This window comes from Neodiprion fabricii, chromosome 5 (genome assembly GCF_021155785.1).
Source record: "Neodiprion fabricii isolate iyNeoFabr1 chromosome 5, iyNeoFabr1.1, whole genome shotgun sequence".
NCBI classification, from domain to species: domain Eukaryota; kingdom Metazoa; phylum Arthropoda; class Insecta; order Hymenoptera; family Diprionidae; genus Neodiprion; species Neodiprion fabricii.
In genome coordinates, this window is record NC_060243.1 from 4,335,529 (window position 1) to 4,350,280 (window position 14,752).

A 14,752-nucleotide genomic window follows, 5' to 3' on the forward strand; every position below is an offset into this window, starting at 1 on the left:
TCAATAACACATATTATTTTGCTACTATTTCAAAGAATTTATACACTTGCGCAACAATTTTGACGTAATTTGTTTACTGTAGACGTAAGTTCGTCCGAAATTGTTTCTTATGACATAATAAAATATCTATTTTTTTTTATCTATATGTGGAAATCATTCAATGCATTATTTAGCCTTTGAAACGGTATGCAACAACTAATTCTATTTCTAATATATTATACTTCAAGTATTCTTTGGAATTACATATTATATTTCTTTTTAATCAGCAGCTGCAGGGTTCGAATATTTTAAACTGCGATTTTCTTTTTTAATAACATCTATTACGTAATAACACGCATGCATTATCGCAATTATATTGCGTGTAAGATTAATAATTTTCCGTTTTATATTCCAATAACACAAGTGCAGATGTTTCGAGGCCGAACGATTTGTTCCATCTTAAGATACCTACAACTGGAGGCACGTTAAACACGAATGTTGAATATAATGTTTGTCTCGAAAATAATCTACACATAAATGTTTTTAAATTTATCATTATACATAAAAACACGTATCATTCGGATACCCCCGACGTTGAATCGAATAATCTGGGAAATAGAATAAAACGAATATAAATTGAAAAAATTCAATCAGGGTAGATTTTAATTTGCGAGGATTACGCCTGAATTGATCGAACCAGCAGGTAGTTATACATGTATAGAGTACTATACGTAAGCCTGCGATAAAACAATATACAGTTACATAACATTACAATCTATAATAATTTTAATGGTAATACAAGAAATAATAATGTACACGGTCATCGGTTAGTATCGAGATGTACGATACAAATAGATAATTTCTGCTGAGTGACAGAAGTAGTTTATCCAAATTTCTCCGTCGCGAGGTAATTTTATTTATATTGGAATACACTCGGTTAGTTAGTCGCGGAGTTGCTTTCAGTCTCTTTAAGCCTTCCAACTATTTCTTCAAGTTTCCTACGTTTTACCGGCACCTTTGATTGCTGAGTCACGTTTGTCTTCTGCCTTTGGGGCAGGCTGGAAATTTGTGAATCCCTGCCCATGAACCTGTCAGCGAAGATCCGATCATTTTTCAAATTGAAACTGCGAGTACCGAAAATATTCGAAGACTATATCACGTACGTTTTTAAATGCGGTTATATAATTTGTGATTTTTGAGTCGGTCGTACGTTAATGTTCGATTTTATCCGGCCATGTAATAAGTTTGAACCACATATTATGTATTGCTGTGAATTGTACGAACAAACAGAAATGAGAAAATGCACAACAAACTCACCCGACACTTGGGGGCCAACGGGAAGGAGGATGGAGCATTTGGGGCTGAGGAAAAACGGTGAAAAAAATTTTAATATTAGCTAATTGGTTCGCATGTTTACTGCAAAGGGCGTTATATCAGCACGATGTAAGCTCAGAATAGAAGCATCGGAAAAATTCAATTTCGTTGTAGACAAATACTAGCTTCGAATGAAAAGACACATAATTATTCAACATAAGTAAAACTTACTCCGTGAGGTAACCTGGATTGTCCGATGACGGGATACCTCCAATCGGAAGGTCCGTACCAGGGCGCAGGTCCAGTGGACAGCGATTTTTGCTGCGGATAACGGTGATGATCGATGAGAATCTGCTGCTGACGACGCTGAATGATCTGACGATGTTGCTGTTGCACGTAATTATAATAGTACGGATCAAAACCGACCGGACCAGTTGCCACCGATGAAATGGCCAGAGAGTTTGCCACGGCAGCTGCGAGAAATTATAATATACCATATTTTTCCAAAAATTTGAAAAACGTTATCAAAGAACAAAGGCTGGCGGTGGTAAGTTCTAACTTTAACCTTTCGCTTTCTGAATGCTCAGCAATGCGTCGTAGTATTGTTTATTGTAAGCTGCTAATTCGGCCATTGTGGTGGATGGACGAATGGGAGATGTTAACGTATGCGAAGCAATGGATTTGGGGCACCTGGTAAACAAAATCACGATCTATTTACGTCTTCGTTACATCGGCTTCTGAAATTTTTCATCTCCATCCAAGATTCATGTTGGAAAACGTACCTAGCGGAAAAATCCGCCTGCGAAATACTCTTCGCTCTGGTGCACGACTTAGGCCCAACTTCTGAGAGGCTGGCATCATCTTGAAGTTCGACTAAGACGGTTGCAGATCCTTTTTGAGCGGCCTTCTGACTCTTGGCTTTGGCAGTCAGCACGTCTAATTTTTTTTTTCTTACCACTCGCTTCGACGGTGCCGAGTCTACGGATTCCGCCTCTTTGATCGCGGCGATTTCTACGGGAGAATGGGGCGTCCTCTGATCCGAAGAGACCTCCAGGGTCTTAGGGATATCACTGGTTTGAACAATCTTTTCCGCGTTAATTCCGGAATCATCTTTTGTTGTCAACAATCTCCATAAATTTGAATCAGACTGATACTGGACTGACGTTTCCTCACGAACGTCGCTTAATGATCTGGTTCTCGGAAAAATCGGGACTTCTGTAAGAGTTGAAGAGTGTTGACCTATTACAGGCGCCAAAGATTAAATCTTATAATAGCCGATCGCTCATATCAAATATTTAAAAAATGTACTCACCAACAGATTCACCCGATTTTGCTCGGTCTAAAAACTTCTTGCAACTGTTTATGAGCTCCTCACTTGCTGTCAGAATCTCGGATTTGATCGACTGCGGATGATAACAATTTAATAATGAAAGAAAAAACATTTTTCATTTTTATAGTCAATGCTTTTCAGACCCGGTAAAATTTATACTGTAACAAATTTGAAACGTACGCTGGCGTCTTCCTTATCGTCGATTCCTTCTTCAGGGAGAAAATCGCCGTGAACGATGTCCATTTTGTATATATCTTCCTGTATAGCGCGCTGTCTCATTCTGACTTCTTTGGCAAATTGTTCAAAGCTGTCCTGATTCGCGGCTGAATTATCTGCACCGGCGTAATCCTCCGTAAAAACTTTACCATCGGCAGTATCTAACAAATAATTGCTCGCAACTGTAGGTTCCAGTGACGTATTGCAAATATTTGAACTATTTATTTTTCCCGTTGAATTTCTGCTCTTAGAAATAATACCAATAGTGGTCTTCTTCTGAATAATTTTTTCCTCCTGATTTGAGTTGACAGCGCTGGAGTCATCAACGGAGCGAATCTCTACACTCGGAAGATCATCGCCACCGTCGAAAACTTGAGGGACTGCGTCGATTTTCGATGACTCGCACTTCGCAACCATAGTTTTAATGGTTGCTTCTTGAAGACTTCTATGTCGTTGTACCTTCTCCAGCAAACCGCTAGTCACGGTATTACTTCTGTTCCTCAAGTAGTCATGGGCGTTGTTGTACATAGCCTGGACGTCGAAAAAGGAATTAATATGAGAAAAACCTACGAGTATCGCAAAACGAATACAGAGCCAAGAAATAAACTACTCACCTGATAAGAAGCCTGCGAGGTGTTTATGCTCGCCTGGGAAAAATTGTTCACCTTTGCGGCGGGCACTTTTACGTACTGATTGTTCACGGTCTTCAAGTAGAAGTTCTGATACTTTGGAACGGGATAGCTATTTTTTTGCACTAAATACGGGTTTTGAAACCATTTTGGTCGATACGCAGGGCCCACCAGCCCCGTGCCGAGGGATTGCTGAATTTGTCCCGAATTTTTTGCGACAATTTGACCCGCAAAATTGACGAATCCTTGTCCGGGCGGAAGAGCGGGAAAAGCGTAGCTCGCCGACGGTCTGTAGAAGTTTTTTATACTCTGCACATGACTCTGGGTGTTGAATATCTCGCTCGGTGGAAAACCGCGAAAAACGTCCGAAGATTCTGAAGGTATTATCTGAAACACAATCAGTCGGTATGCAATACTTGTCTTTCAGACAACAAATAATTAATCTGCACTCTACGCTATGCAGAAACGATTTGCGTGGTTACCTGGGGAGATGTTTTCAGTCTGTTTATTGGAACGTTAGAATCATTCTGGACCACGGGATTTTGGGTTATCATACTTTTGGCGGAAAATAATTTCTCTGAAGGAATGATACTCTCGAGTTTTTGGACGTTGCAGGACCGAGACACAGGCCTAGGATAAGGAGTGTCAAGGGTTGGTGCAGCTGAACTCGTGCTGGCATTACTGCACTGGAAATAGGTACTAGAAGGAAAGAATTATGCTGAAGTAATCTGAGTTCTACGCTCTGTGCATTTTACTATTTTCCCTATATTATTATGACTGTTGTTTTTCCTTTCATGCGAGAATGGGAAAATCTCACTTTTTATGAAATATTGGGGCATCGACGCGAACGAATCCGGTTGCGCTGTTGAATACTTCTTTGACAATTTCTTCGTTGACTCCCTTGGGCGGTGGTACCATGGAAACTAGAAACCTAAGACCGTCGCTGTCGAAATCTTCGAGAAGAACGAAAAGGGTTCTGAGTAGTCTTTCGTAAGCCACGACGCCTTCCTCGGGCTGATACATGTGGAGCAAACGAGCTACGGTCCTCGTGATATTCGTGCCCTCGTAATTCACCCTCAGAGCTGTCCACAGCGATGTGAATGCCTCCAGATCCGGCCTTATAGCGTCTATGACCTCGCCAGGGGCGTCTTGACACCGCAAATGAGAATCAAGAATGTGAAAAGTTTCGAGGTTTCCATTGTTCTTCAGTATTTTAATAAAATGAATACCATTGTCATGCATGAATAATTTAATACTCACTAGATGCAAACATGGTCATTGTTCCTAGAAATGGAGTACCTCGCTATATTTATTTATCTGAAAATTTAATCATAGATATATATGTACACGAATAAAAATAAATCCACGAAATATTACAGCCATGGTCAAGGCAGTTGATGAAAAATATTATTCAATAACAAGTTGGAATTCGATCATTAGTTAATGGTATACTGATACAGATTTCTGGTTAGATACTCCTTTTCTCTACAACTTCCATCTATACTTCGTTACAATGTATGCAAAGACTCGCAGCAGATACGCGTTTAGTTGTAACAAGGCACGCGCATAGACATTGTAAGCGTCTCGATATGCACGATGCGAATTAAGATCGTAAATAGGTCATAATAGACGTTTCCTATTGCCGTGGATGTTGATTATTGTAATTACAAACACAAGTCCTAACACTTCTAAGCAGTTATAAACCACTATAATTGTGAAAATGAACAAAATCCGCTAAAAATAGGACTGCATAGCGATAGATAATTCAGCCATTGTCAGCGACACGATTTGCCGACATCGACAGAAACGAGTTGGATATATTGTATGTTCAAAAACGTTCAAATAATGAATTACAATTGGTGAAATAAATCGGTAAAGTACTTACGATTAAGAACGCGCTGTCGAAGTAGTTTGCGTATTTCGATGATGCACTTCGTTTCACGTAAAGGGTCTCTCGGTTAAAAAAAAATAATTCTCTCAATCCGCGAATTGTGTGCACATATGTTAATCGGACAGATATCTCGCGAATAAACAATGCTAATAGAAACAATACTAGCAAAAGACAAGCGGTACGTGTTTATTGGTGACAAATGAAGTAAGGAAATAAATAAAAAATTTCCAATAAGACGTTTGATTATTTTCAACAATAGTCTGGGCCTACGTTTTCGACTTTTCGCAACTTTATGAATACAATGTACCCAATGTAAAATAAAAAGATAATAATAAATTTGCATGGTAATACGATCTAAATTTATTAAATAACTCTTCTTTTTTACTGTATATATGCTTCATATCAACGAACGAACAGAAATAGCAGAGCATTATTTTTAAGAAGGAAATTGACGAGACTGGAGCGAGAATGCAGCTGTCGGGCACTTTAATCCGCATGGAGCCGGGTGGAAACAATTCGCGGATTACATGATAATACACAAGTCTGCAACAGGTTGCATTCTCAGCCGGTGTACCGTATTTGCATAGATTACAGTTTCAATTAGCTGTAATACAATATAAAAGGGAAATAATACCGAGTCCAGTAAACAGTTCTGCAATGATCGGGAACCAACTACGATCGGCTGTTGTTTTATCCACATTCCTCGCCGTAGTCGCGGGTAAATCACCCCCGCCACCTGGAGCACCATGGGCGAAATTTGTTACCAAGCCCGGTAAGTTGGGATTCTTTCTTTATCGGTCGGTCGCGTTGAACTTGTCGTCGGTAATCAGTATTCGTCGGTAACTGAAAGTACACATTTTTTTCGAATATGTAAATCACAAGCCTAAGACCGTAAATAAACTTTTGATTCCATAGGTATGTAATCGTTCACTAGAAATAAAATTTAAGTCAGAGCAAGTATTTGTCAATTTGGCCATAAAAAAAAATTCTCAATTCACAGTATTTAGAATAACGTGTTCAATTTTTGCTCATTCGAATCAAGATTAAAATTTATACATTTAGAGTTCATAGCACAAGCTACCACATTTGCTTATAAATCGTTTTTCGAAACTGTTAGAAAAAAAATTTGAAAATTTTTCAGTTTTATTTATACCTAAGAAAACGATTCTTGATTTTGCTTTTTCCCATACAGTCAAACATATTCCCTTTTTCTAGGAAACTCTATAATATGAATCAAGAAGAGCTGCGTTACTTTGTCCATTTAATTCAAGACGTATTTTTTTCATTTCAGCTTTTGCCCGATCTTTGGGGCCTCCCCCGCTACCAGAAGTTGAAACCATGTCAATACCGTACATCCCGAAACCGTCGCTATTTCCAAAATTCGTAGATCCGCGAATGATGATCGCAAAAAAGACAGACATGCTGAGTAAGATGTTCGGTGGATTGGGACCGGCGATGGGACCGTTTCCGGGGTTTGGTTTAGGGCCTTATGCGGGGTACGGTCTGGGCCCGTACGCAACAAACCCTGCCGGTATGTACGGATCTGAAGACATAAATATGAAGGGAACTACAGACCTGGATTCCACATCGGACGGAATAATGAACAACGATTTGCCAATTTTGTACGCGTCCGGTTTCGGTGAAGGTGGAGAATTCAGTCCGAATATGAAATATTCCGAAAGTCTTAACGGATTACCGACCGGAGAATTGAGCAACGTAAAACGCGGGTTATTCGGACCCATGGGCCCCAAGTCGCCATTCCTTGGTCCCTTTAGCCCAGTTTCCGCACAGTCTGCTACTTCCGGCGATGCCGCATCTTATACAGACGCTAGCTCGTCATTTATAAAACGGGGATTTCCGGGTCCAAATCCTGTTAAAAACGGGGAACCCTCGAGCAGCGCAACAGAGCCACCACCTCCATATTCGAGCATGCACGTGATACCGGAAGAGGTTTCTGAAACGGGGGAAAAAGAAGTCTCCAAAGAATCTCCCTTGGACAAAATTTTCTCCGGCAGCAAGGATTCGAAAACGTCGAAAGACCTCACCAAACGGATGGTTACCGACGGTTCGGTACCAAAGGAATATCTGCCGGGGATGTACGGACCTATGAGTCCGTTTTTCGGGACCTCGGGTCCCGCCTTCGGCCCGAGCGCCGCCTTCGGCCCGGGCGCATTCATAAGCAAGAAATCAATGTTCCTCGACACCCTCTTCAAGAATTTGGCAACCAGCACAGAGTCGCCAGTGACCGACGTCCCGGTGCCAAAAAGCACGATAGTTCCGCCCGGATTTTGGTTTCCAGAAACTGTGATTCCCGATCCCGCTTCATACGACACGAAGGTGGCTACTTTCCTGGATAAACTGTTCGACTCTCTAAAACTGAACGCTTCTACAGCGGCCGGTGATTCCCCTTACGAAACGTCCATGTCGCCGGGATTCCCAGGCGCGAAAACTCGCTCCTTACCGTTCGGCTACTCCGCGGCCGGTTCTTCCCCGTACACTCGTTCCTTGCCTGCTACGGACCACGAGGCAGTGATAACGGCGAAGGACCAAATCGTCAGTTCCATCATCGGAGAGCTGAGCGTGCTGAAAGACGACATGGTCGCGACGTTCAACGACTTGATTGCTTACCAGAAAAACGCGTCGACACCTCCTCCCGGTTCCAAACCGTTCAAGCCCTTCGCACCGATTTGGCCTGGCGCTACAGCAGTCGCGGATATCGGAACACTGCCTTACAAGCGGAGAATGATAATCCTGGCGCAGGTTTTCGACATGCTAACGGAGCTACAGACGAACATTACTGCGACTGTTAACGAAGCGATCAAATCTAGTTACGAAGAAGAACCGGAACCCGCGACGACGCCTAAGCCGGAGGATGGAGGTTTGAGCTTGGCCGTTCTTGACGCGATTCAAGCGAAGTTAAACGAGCTGGATACAATTGCGTCGACCAAACTGACGCCGAAAGGATTTTCTACGAAATTTTCAAGAGCTCTATCCGACAGTCCAACTTCATTCTGGGTTGCTTATCCCGGAAGTACTAACGCCCGGCGAAATTCCCTCGATGAACCGGACATTCCTCGTCGTAGTGAGCAGGGTATTAATGACGATATCGTAGATACTGACTCCTTCATCCCTGGTAAGGATTCCAGGGAAATTAAAATGCAAATGCATCAAGGATACCAAAGTCTCCCGCCTGGTACCATCGAATCCATCCAAGCTGGGGGCGGATCTGTACCAGGACACGAAGGTGGCGGAGTGAAATTTCTGGTAAGACAATTTTTGGTTATTATTTATATTTTTGTTGTCCTTAAAATATGAACTATGTATCTATTTTTGTTCGAGAATATCGGGAAATGGAATTTTCAATCACAAAAACCAAAGAGAAGAATAATTTTCGTTTAAACGCGGTAATATAATTTTATTTTCAGATCAAAATGCCGGCTAAAGATATGACGACGGTCAGCGACGTATAGAATGTTAATTCATCCAAGATTGGTCAGATAAGTATAAGTAATTATTTTAACTCTCAATGTTACAGGATGGACAGAGTGGTGGGCAAGTTTATCAAAATTATCCCGCAAAGTGGCAAGATTGGTCGAATAATATGGAAAAGGAATACCAAAACAATCGTCATCATCATCATTTTCATCACTGAGATAAGTGATTAAAATACTTATAATCGCAGCATATTCTAGTCACACGCCATAACAAAGAAAAAGAAACAAAAAAAAAAAAAAATCAAGAAATTAATAAGTTTTAAAGTAGTGTATAGTATAATGAAAAACAAAATGTATAGTGTACCGCATTTTAATAAAGCTTTCATTAAGTAAAAATTTTTACATTGTAACGCAAGCTTTACAAAAACAGAAATTCTAGTATTATCTTCCTGGCAAAACGGTGGAAAATGTTTCGTTACCTTTATAATATCACGAATGAAAAGGTATCAGTAACATTTGGTTGTACACTACGAGTGAGTATATATGAAATAAATATTAATGCATGACGAGTAATTAGACTTATTTACGCCAAGTAACGAAAAAAAAACATTCTAGTGGGATTGGGTAACAAATATTGTCCCGATGGTTACTTATTCGAATAATAATCCAAAATACCAGACAGCGTACACAGGTGCAATCCTGCATCAAGTGCGTTGCTAAGTTTTTTAGAAGTCAGCAATGCATTGCGCGCAGGATAGCATCAGTGTGCTCGATACTTCGTATATATGGACGTTGGGCATGATATATTAGTCTGTGCGATAAAACAAAGCAGGCAAAGAAATGGTCAATGCTTAGCAAACAAATTTCTGGAACGATTCGAAATACCCAGAAGTTTCTACTAAAACAAAAATTTTCTGATACTGCATAATTTGCTGGGTCACTGTGTACTTTGTTCGATTGGCGAAAACCATGTATAAAGTTCCCATAAAGAATTCGTTTTTACTTTTTACACTATAAAATAGCTTTATATTTGTACTACGTCTTCATCACCATTTTTTCTAAAGACAATGAGTATAAGTTATTGAGAATTGTTGATGGCAGTGATTCAACAGTAAATCGAACCTAAATGAACTCGCTAAAATACAGGTAGTTTAATTTGACGATTTTTTTTTTTATATGAATTTATGTGTATGCTCCAACGAAAGTTACTTCAAATTATAACAATCAATGTACGTAATTCACTTTAAAATTTTTTTTTCAAGAATGAAATATCACGCTGTAAGCAACGACGTTAATATAACGTACGATATTCACTGTAGACCAAAAATCAACCGTTGACAATTTATTAACTTAGAAAAAGAAACTGACATTACGTAGTAACAATTCGCAATGTTGACTAGCGATTTAAAATGAACTTGATCAACTTATGATAAAATATAAAACGATAATGCAATAAATTAAATTGTTCAGTAGAAATACTGTGTCGATTTTTAAAAAGTACTAATAAGGTAAATTTAAATAGAGTTAATACTTCTCAGCTTACAATATATGTGTACTTCAGACTCTAGTATTAATGCTAGTCCAACTATTATATGAATACAAGCATGTAACAAATTCTACGTAATTATTCCTAATTCCTATAATTTGTGAGATTTTGAAACAAGGAGTGAGATAAGATTCGATTGAATACAAATCTAACAGCCAACCTCTATGCACGTAGGAATACGGAATCGTCAATTAAATTCTGCAAACGTTATACGCGCCCTTTGAGCATTTTATCATTTTCTATAAACAATATTCCCTATTTATCTACAATCTACGAAACTGTTCATAGCACAATAAAAATATATTTCTAGAATCATTTAACGATAAATTAACACGTTTACGTCAGCGTATTTAAAGCTCTTGAGTATAATTATTTTCGTATCAAATATCGCAAGACAGTACACATTAAAAGTGTACCGTTACCTATCATTAGGCGATCACTGTGAAGCGAAAAATAAATATTTAAATTACTATCACCTACTCTTAGAAATTCGCCTACACAACTTGTCGACCTGATCGTGTAACCTAATTAATAACAAAAATGATACCATGACGCTACCTGTTGTTACAAGGAACGATAACCCCTGGAATATCAATTTTGGGGAAAACACATTCCAGACCATTAAATGTCTGCAATGCATCGTCGCAGCCAACATGCATCCAAACATCTGTAACAATTTTTAAGTATAAATACATAGAGAGACCAAGTTTTTTGTCTCATTGATTTTTTTTCTCTAAATTTTCAATGACATTTTCTATAGTTGTTTACTAGTATCTGGTGCATAGCAAATGCCCTGTACTACAGGAAAGTATCTGTGAGACTTACGCGAATTCCATGAAACAGAACATATTTTGCAGAAACTGAGAATACTGTGGTAAGCAGACTGTTATCAGACTCGTAAAGCAGTAGTTCACCTCTCCTAAGATCCTTCTGCGACTGAGCTTTACTTCCAGCAATGTTGGGAAAAATGAAATAAATCGTGAAGGGAGCCATTACTATCAGGGGTAGCATTACTCCCAATAAAATGTGCGAACCAAACGTATTTATTCCTGGAAGTAGCATAATAATACGTTTAAAAATAACATCGATAGCAGTAAAATGTCTTTGGTCCCGGATCAAGATGGCTTATGCATAGAAAGTAGAATGTACCCTACCTATAAGCACAGCTGGCAGAACATTTGTTTGAAAAATTCCACTAGTACCAACAAATGCAGCGTTCCAGTGGATTTTAGGAAAAGTTGGTTGATGGCCAGTTGCGTAAAAGAAATACTCAGATATCAGAAACCAGCAGAGCAAAGATGGAGTCGGAACTTCGAACAGCTCATCTGGTATAAACAAAAAGTTTCATTAGTAGTACCGAAGCGTGACTGTTTCTTCGTTGCATTCTAATACTCACTGATATTTGTTGCATGCTGGTATCTTTCTATCGCCGTGATTCCTAATACGCAGATGCAAACGATATACATGATGACAATTGATGGTGCTAAGGTATCGCCCAGCAGTAGAGCGCACAAAAGAGTCAAGAAGACACTCAGCGTGATGAAAGTAGCGCTATAAGTTGTTCCCAATCCGTAAACAACAGGCACAGATTCAACCTCGTGTTCTTTTTTTCGACAAATTAGTCCCTTCATTCCATTAAACAATTGGGGTATGATGTTCTCTTTGCCGTAAACGTTCAACGACTCTTTTTTCTTCGGCAAAAGATATACGTACAGCGGAAATAGGTAAACGCAGAATATTCCAACGGTGATACAAAAATAAACTACCCAAGTTAGCATATTCACTTGCCACGGTCTGGCAAATTTTACTTTAGCATCTTTTGGAAGATGTTGAAGTACCCAGTATCCGCCCATGCAGACGACTATTATCCCAGGAAAATATCGCGCCGCTGTTACGTTGGGTGAAAATCCTACCAAATTGCCACAGCTGTGCAGCCAAATTCTAGCCAACGATATGAACAATGCTATTATTACTAGAGTTACAATAACGACAATGCGCCCTGTACTCTGTAACACGCTTGCTCCTGGTTTTCTTAATTCATTGAAAGTACATGAGCGGTGCTGTTCTTCTCGACAGGACCAGAAATAGCGTGAAAATCTAACAAAACAAGTCGCTATTAAACCTAATAATACCAAAACTATCCAAACTGTGGAAGAATACGTTCTTAACCCTGACTTGGACTTCTTTTCTGAAATTTCATTTTTGCTACTTTTGATGTTCAGTATAAGTAGCCAAATAAGAGTAGTTAGAAGAAAGGATAAGACAAGAGCTTCTTCTATAATGTAGCTATTTGAGAAAAGTCCGCATATAGATAAGAGTAAAATAAGTTTCGAAGTGAAGTTCAGCCATTTCCGACTCTTGCACTTTTTGTACCAATTCATACAAATAATCAACCAATTCTGTACAACCAATACGGCAAACATGAAAGCTGAGACAATACTGGTGGCAAAGAGAGTGATATTTTCCACATCTTCAATTATTTTAAAAAAGTACAGAGCACCAACTAGAACAGATGTTGCAACATTAACGAGAGCAGAGGTATACAAAAAACTGGATTCAAAAATGTCATGCATACGGTATCTAGGAATACCCTCAACTATCATGTATGAAAAAAAGATTGTTGAAAAGGTGATAACTAGACCCTTAGACATTAAAGACGAATCAAATTGTACCCAAATTTCAACACACATGTCTCTTATCGTTGCCAAATAAGACTTGGCGTCATTAACGAAAGACTGAAATTCCTCGAAATTCTCAACGTGTTTAATGCGCCCATGAATGACCTGATATCGTTGGCTAATAATCTCCAATTTGTCACGAGGAAACAAGGAACTCTCAGAAGAATAAGTATCGATGTAGTTCTTAGTCTGGACAATGTTGCTCCAGAGAGAATGTAAGGCATATTGAAAATCATTGAGATTTGTATTTTTGTGAAAGTTACGAGGCAAAACATCCAATATGGTTGTTCCCAAATTGGAAAAAGGTATAGGGATACCCAGAATCGACGACAGAGTTGGCACTAAGTCAATCTGATGCACTTCATTGATATTTTTTGCAAATTTTTTACCCAACAGAGGAATTTTCGAATAAACAAACATCGCTGCCTCAACCTCAGACTTACTATCCCCACCATGGTCGCCTGTACTAGTCATGCCGTGATCACCGACAACGATCAGCATCATATCATCCTGAAGAGTCGCAATCACCTTCTCTATAAGGTCGTTCGTTTCAGTTAACTTTCGGCTCATTTCCGGGTGATTCGGACCGTATCGATGGCCGCAGTGATCAACTCCAAGAGTGTGAGCGACAAGGAGAGACCAATCAGTCTTTTTTAATTCAATAAAAATCTGTTGTCTCACTCCGTCGTCGACGGTATCCAAATCCCATACATTAAACGAGGGATAAGGAAAATGTCTCATGAATCTGCCAGGGTACAAACCCATCCAAGTATCGTCTCCCATGAATACAATGCCTTGGGAGGATGCCTGGTCAATGATATTATCCTCGTTTATCTCCTCGGTGGCAAAGTTTGATCCTGCATCGATGAAGGTTGGCAATGATCCGGTCGTTAAACCTTTGAGACGTTGCATTGTGGTTGTCGGTGGGTCCGCAATGAATTTGTAAAACCTGGTTGTGTCCGGGTATTTTTTCAAGGCATCCTTGACAACAGGTACCTTATTTTGGTGGTAAGAAGTATTTTCTGGAGTTAGATTGTCGTTCCACACCAGAAACTCGTATTGCAAAGCGTCGACCATGAGCAGTACGACCCTGGCTTGTGTACCGAGGCATGTTTTAGCCGCTGTCTCCTGGTCGCTAAACAGTTCCTTGTAGTCGATACCTCCGCTGCATTTATCCCCCGGCTCAAAGCCACAGGGTTTTAGCCTGATGTCACACTGTCCAACCTCCAGTCGTGATATTCGAGTGAGGAGAAAACCTCGAGTGAATAGGATGAGCCCTGCTATCATGAGGTAGGCCAACCATCCTAGGAATGCAAAGTAGCTCCACTGTTTTCTCATGCTTTGTACAGACTATACATCACTCGACTCTACGATGTTGTTGGAAGATTAAACTTGATATCAGCTTTTTCTTATGAATAGTGAATACTGTATTACCCTAGAGTATTAGCAATGTCTAATTGTCACGCTCACCGGTGTTACGTGTTCATGATAAATTAGGATCGAGTGGATCTTCACTTTTTTATGAAAGTGACACTCGCGGACGGTTGTAATAACTACCATAACCAACAAACGATGAACGTCACCCCTTTTGGTTGGTGGCGGTGCAACGTCTTGAATTTGCCAGCAAATCGCAGAATACCACATGAATAGACCACACGCGTCGCGCCACGCGCTCAGTGAGCGGTGACGTTGAAAATTCGAACTTCACTTCGGTTGGAGCCAATCGGAGCTTACC

The 14,752-nt window shown here is 39.9% G+C and overlaps 3 protein-coding genes and 1 long non-coding RNA gene across 6 annotated transcripts; 1 reads left to right on the top strand and 3 right to left on the bottom strand.

The window, feature by feature from the left end:
* Positions 1-322: 322 nt before the first annotated feature.
* Positions 323-4,447, bottom strand: LOC124183592. The gene is made up of 10 exons (XM_046572260.1): positions 4,286-4,447; positions 3,951-4,167; positions 3,454-3,855; positions 2,804-3,370; positions 2,606-2,696; positions 2,076-2,532; positions 1,859-1,983; positions 1,525-1,766; positions 1,297-1,340; positions 323-1,067 (listed from the first exon to the last, which is right to left on the bottom strand). The coding sequence occupies exons 1-10, from the start codon at positions 4,384-4,386 to the stop codon at positions 917-919; spliced, it is 2,397 nt and encodes a 798-aa protein (XP_046428216.1). The 5' UTR covers positions 4,387-4,447; the 3' UTR covers positions 323-916.
* Positions 4,400-14,683, bottom strand: LOC124183589 (GPI ethanolamine phosphate transferase 3). 2 transcript variants are annotated; one of them, XM_046572255.1, is made up of 5 exons: positions 14,488-14,675; positions 11,736-14,384; positions 11,494-11,664; positions 11,165-11,388; positions 10,058-11,006 (listed from the first exon to the last, which is right to left on the bottom strand). In XM_046572255.1, exons 2-5 carry the CDS (start codon positions 14,353-14,355, stop codon positions 10,812-10,814), a joined length of 3,210 nt encoding a protein of 1,069 aa, XP_046428211.1. In that variant the 5' UTR covers positions 14,356-14,384; positions 14,488-14,675; the 3' UTR covers positions 10,058-10,811. The 2 variants fall into 2 exon arrangements, with proteins under 2 accessions (XP_046428212.1, XP_046428211.1); XM_046572256.1 differs by lacking the exon at positions 10,058-11,006 and adding an exon at positions 4,400-4,476 and having other exon boundaries at positions 11,254-11,388; positions 11,736-14,683.
* On the bottom strand, positions 4,479-5,709 carry LOC124183615. The gene is made up of 3 exons (XR_006871014.1): positions 5,354-5,709; positions 4,729-4,785; positions 4,479-4,616 (listed from the first exon to the last, which is right to left on the bottom strand). It is a non-coding gene; the product is annotated as an uncharacterized LOC124183615 (long non-coding RNA).
* Positions 5,993-9,068, top strand: LOC124183593. 2 transcript variants are annotated; one of them, XM_046572261.1, is made up of 4 exons: positions 5,993-6,131; positions 6,651-8,623; positions 8,785-8,814; positions 8,895-9,068. In XM_046572261.1, the coding sequence occupies exons 1-4, from the start codon at positions 6,017-6,019 to the stop codon at positions 9,009-9,011; spliced, it is 2,235 nt and encodes a 744-aa protein (XP_046428217.1). In that variant the 5' UTR covers positions 5,993-6,016; the 3' UTR covers positions 9,012-9,068. The 2 variants fall into 2 exon arrangements, with proteins under 2 accessions (XP_046428217.1, XP_046428218.1); XM_046572262.1 differs by lacking the exon at positions 8,785-8,814 and having other exon boundaries at positions 5,994-6,131.
* Positions 14,684-14,752: the final 69 nt, after the last annotated feature.

What these genes read in the sequence shown, in the direction of transcription:
- LOC124183589 (XM_046572255.1), bottom strand. Translation starts at nt 14,355, where the DNA reads ATGAGAAAACAGTGGAGCTACTTTGCATTCCTAGGATGGTTGGCCTAC. An exon ending in CCAGCATGCAACAAATATCA is followed by an intron (nt 11,665 to 11,735) that starts GTGAGTATTAGA and finishes TGTTTATACCAG; the next exon opens with ATGAGCTGTTCGAAGTTCCG. An exon ending in TCTGCCAGCTGTGCTTATAG is followed by an intron (nt 11,389 to 11,493) that starts GTAGGGTACATT and finishes TGCTACTTCCAG; the next exon opens with GAATAAATACGTTTGGTTCG.
- LOC124183592 (XM_046572260.1), bottom strand. Translation starts at nt 4,386, where the DNA reads ATGGTACCACCGCCCAAGGGAGTCAACGAAGAAATTGTCAAAGAAGTA. An exon ending in CAGGCGGATTTTTCCGCTAG is followed by an intron (nt 1,984 to 2,075) that starts GTACGTTTTCCA and finishes TTTGTTTACCAG; the next exon opens with GTGCCCCAAATCCATTGCTT. An exon ending in CGTTGGCCCCCAAGTGTCGG is followed by an intron (nt 1,068 to 1,296) that starts GTGAGTTTGTTG and finishes CTTCGCTGACAG; the next exon opens with GTTCATGGGCAGGGATTCAC.
- LOC124183593 (XM_046572261.1), top strand. Translation starts at nt 6,017, where the DNA reads ATGATCGGGAACCAACTACGATCGGCTGTTGTTTTATCCACATTCCTC. An exon ending in GTGGCGGAGTGAAATTTCTG is followed by an intron (nt 8,624 to 8,784) that starts GTAAGACAATTT and finishes TTTTATTTTCAG; the next exon opens with ATCAAAATGCCGGCTAAAGA. An exon ending in CGGCTAAAGATATGACGACG is followed by an intron (nt 8,815 to 8,894) that starts GTCAGCGACGTA and finishes TCAATGTTACAG; the next exon opens with GATGGACAGAGTGGTGGGCA.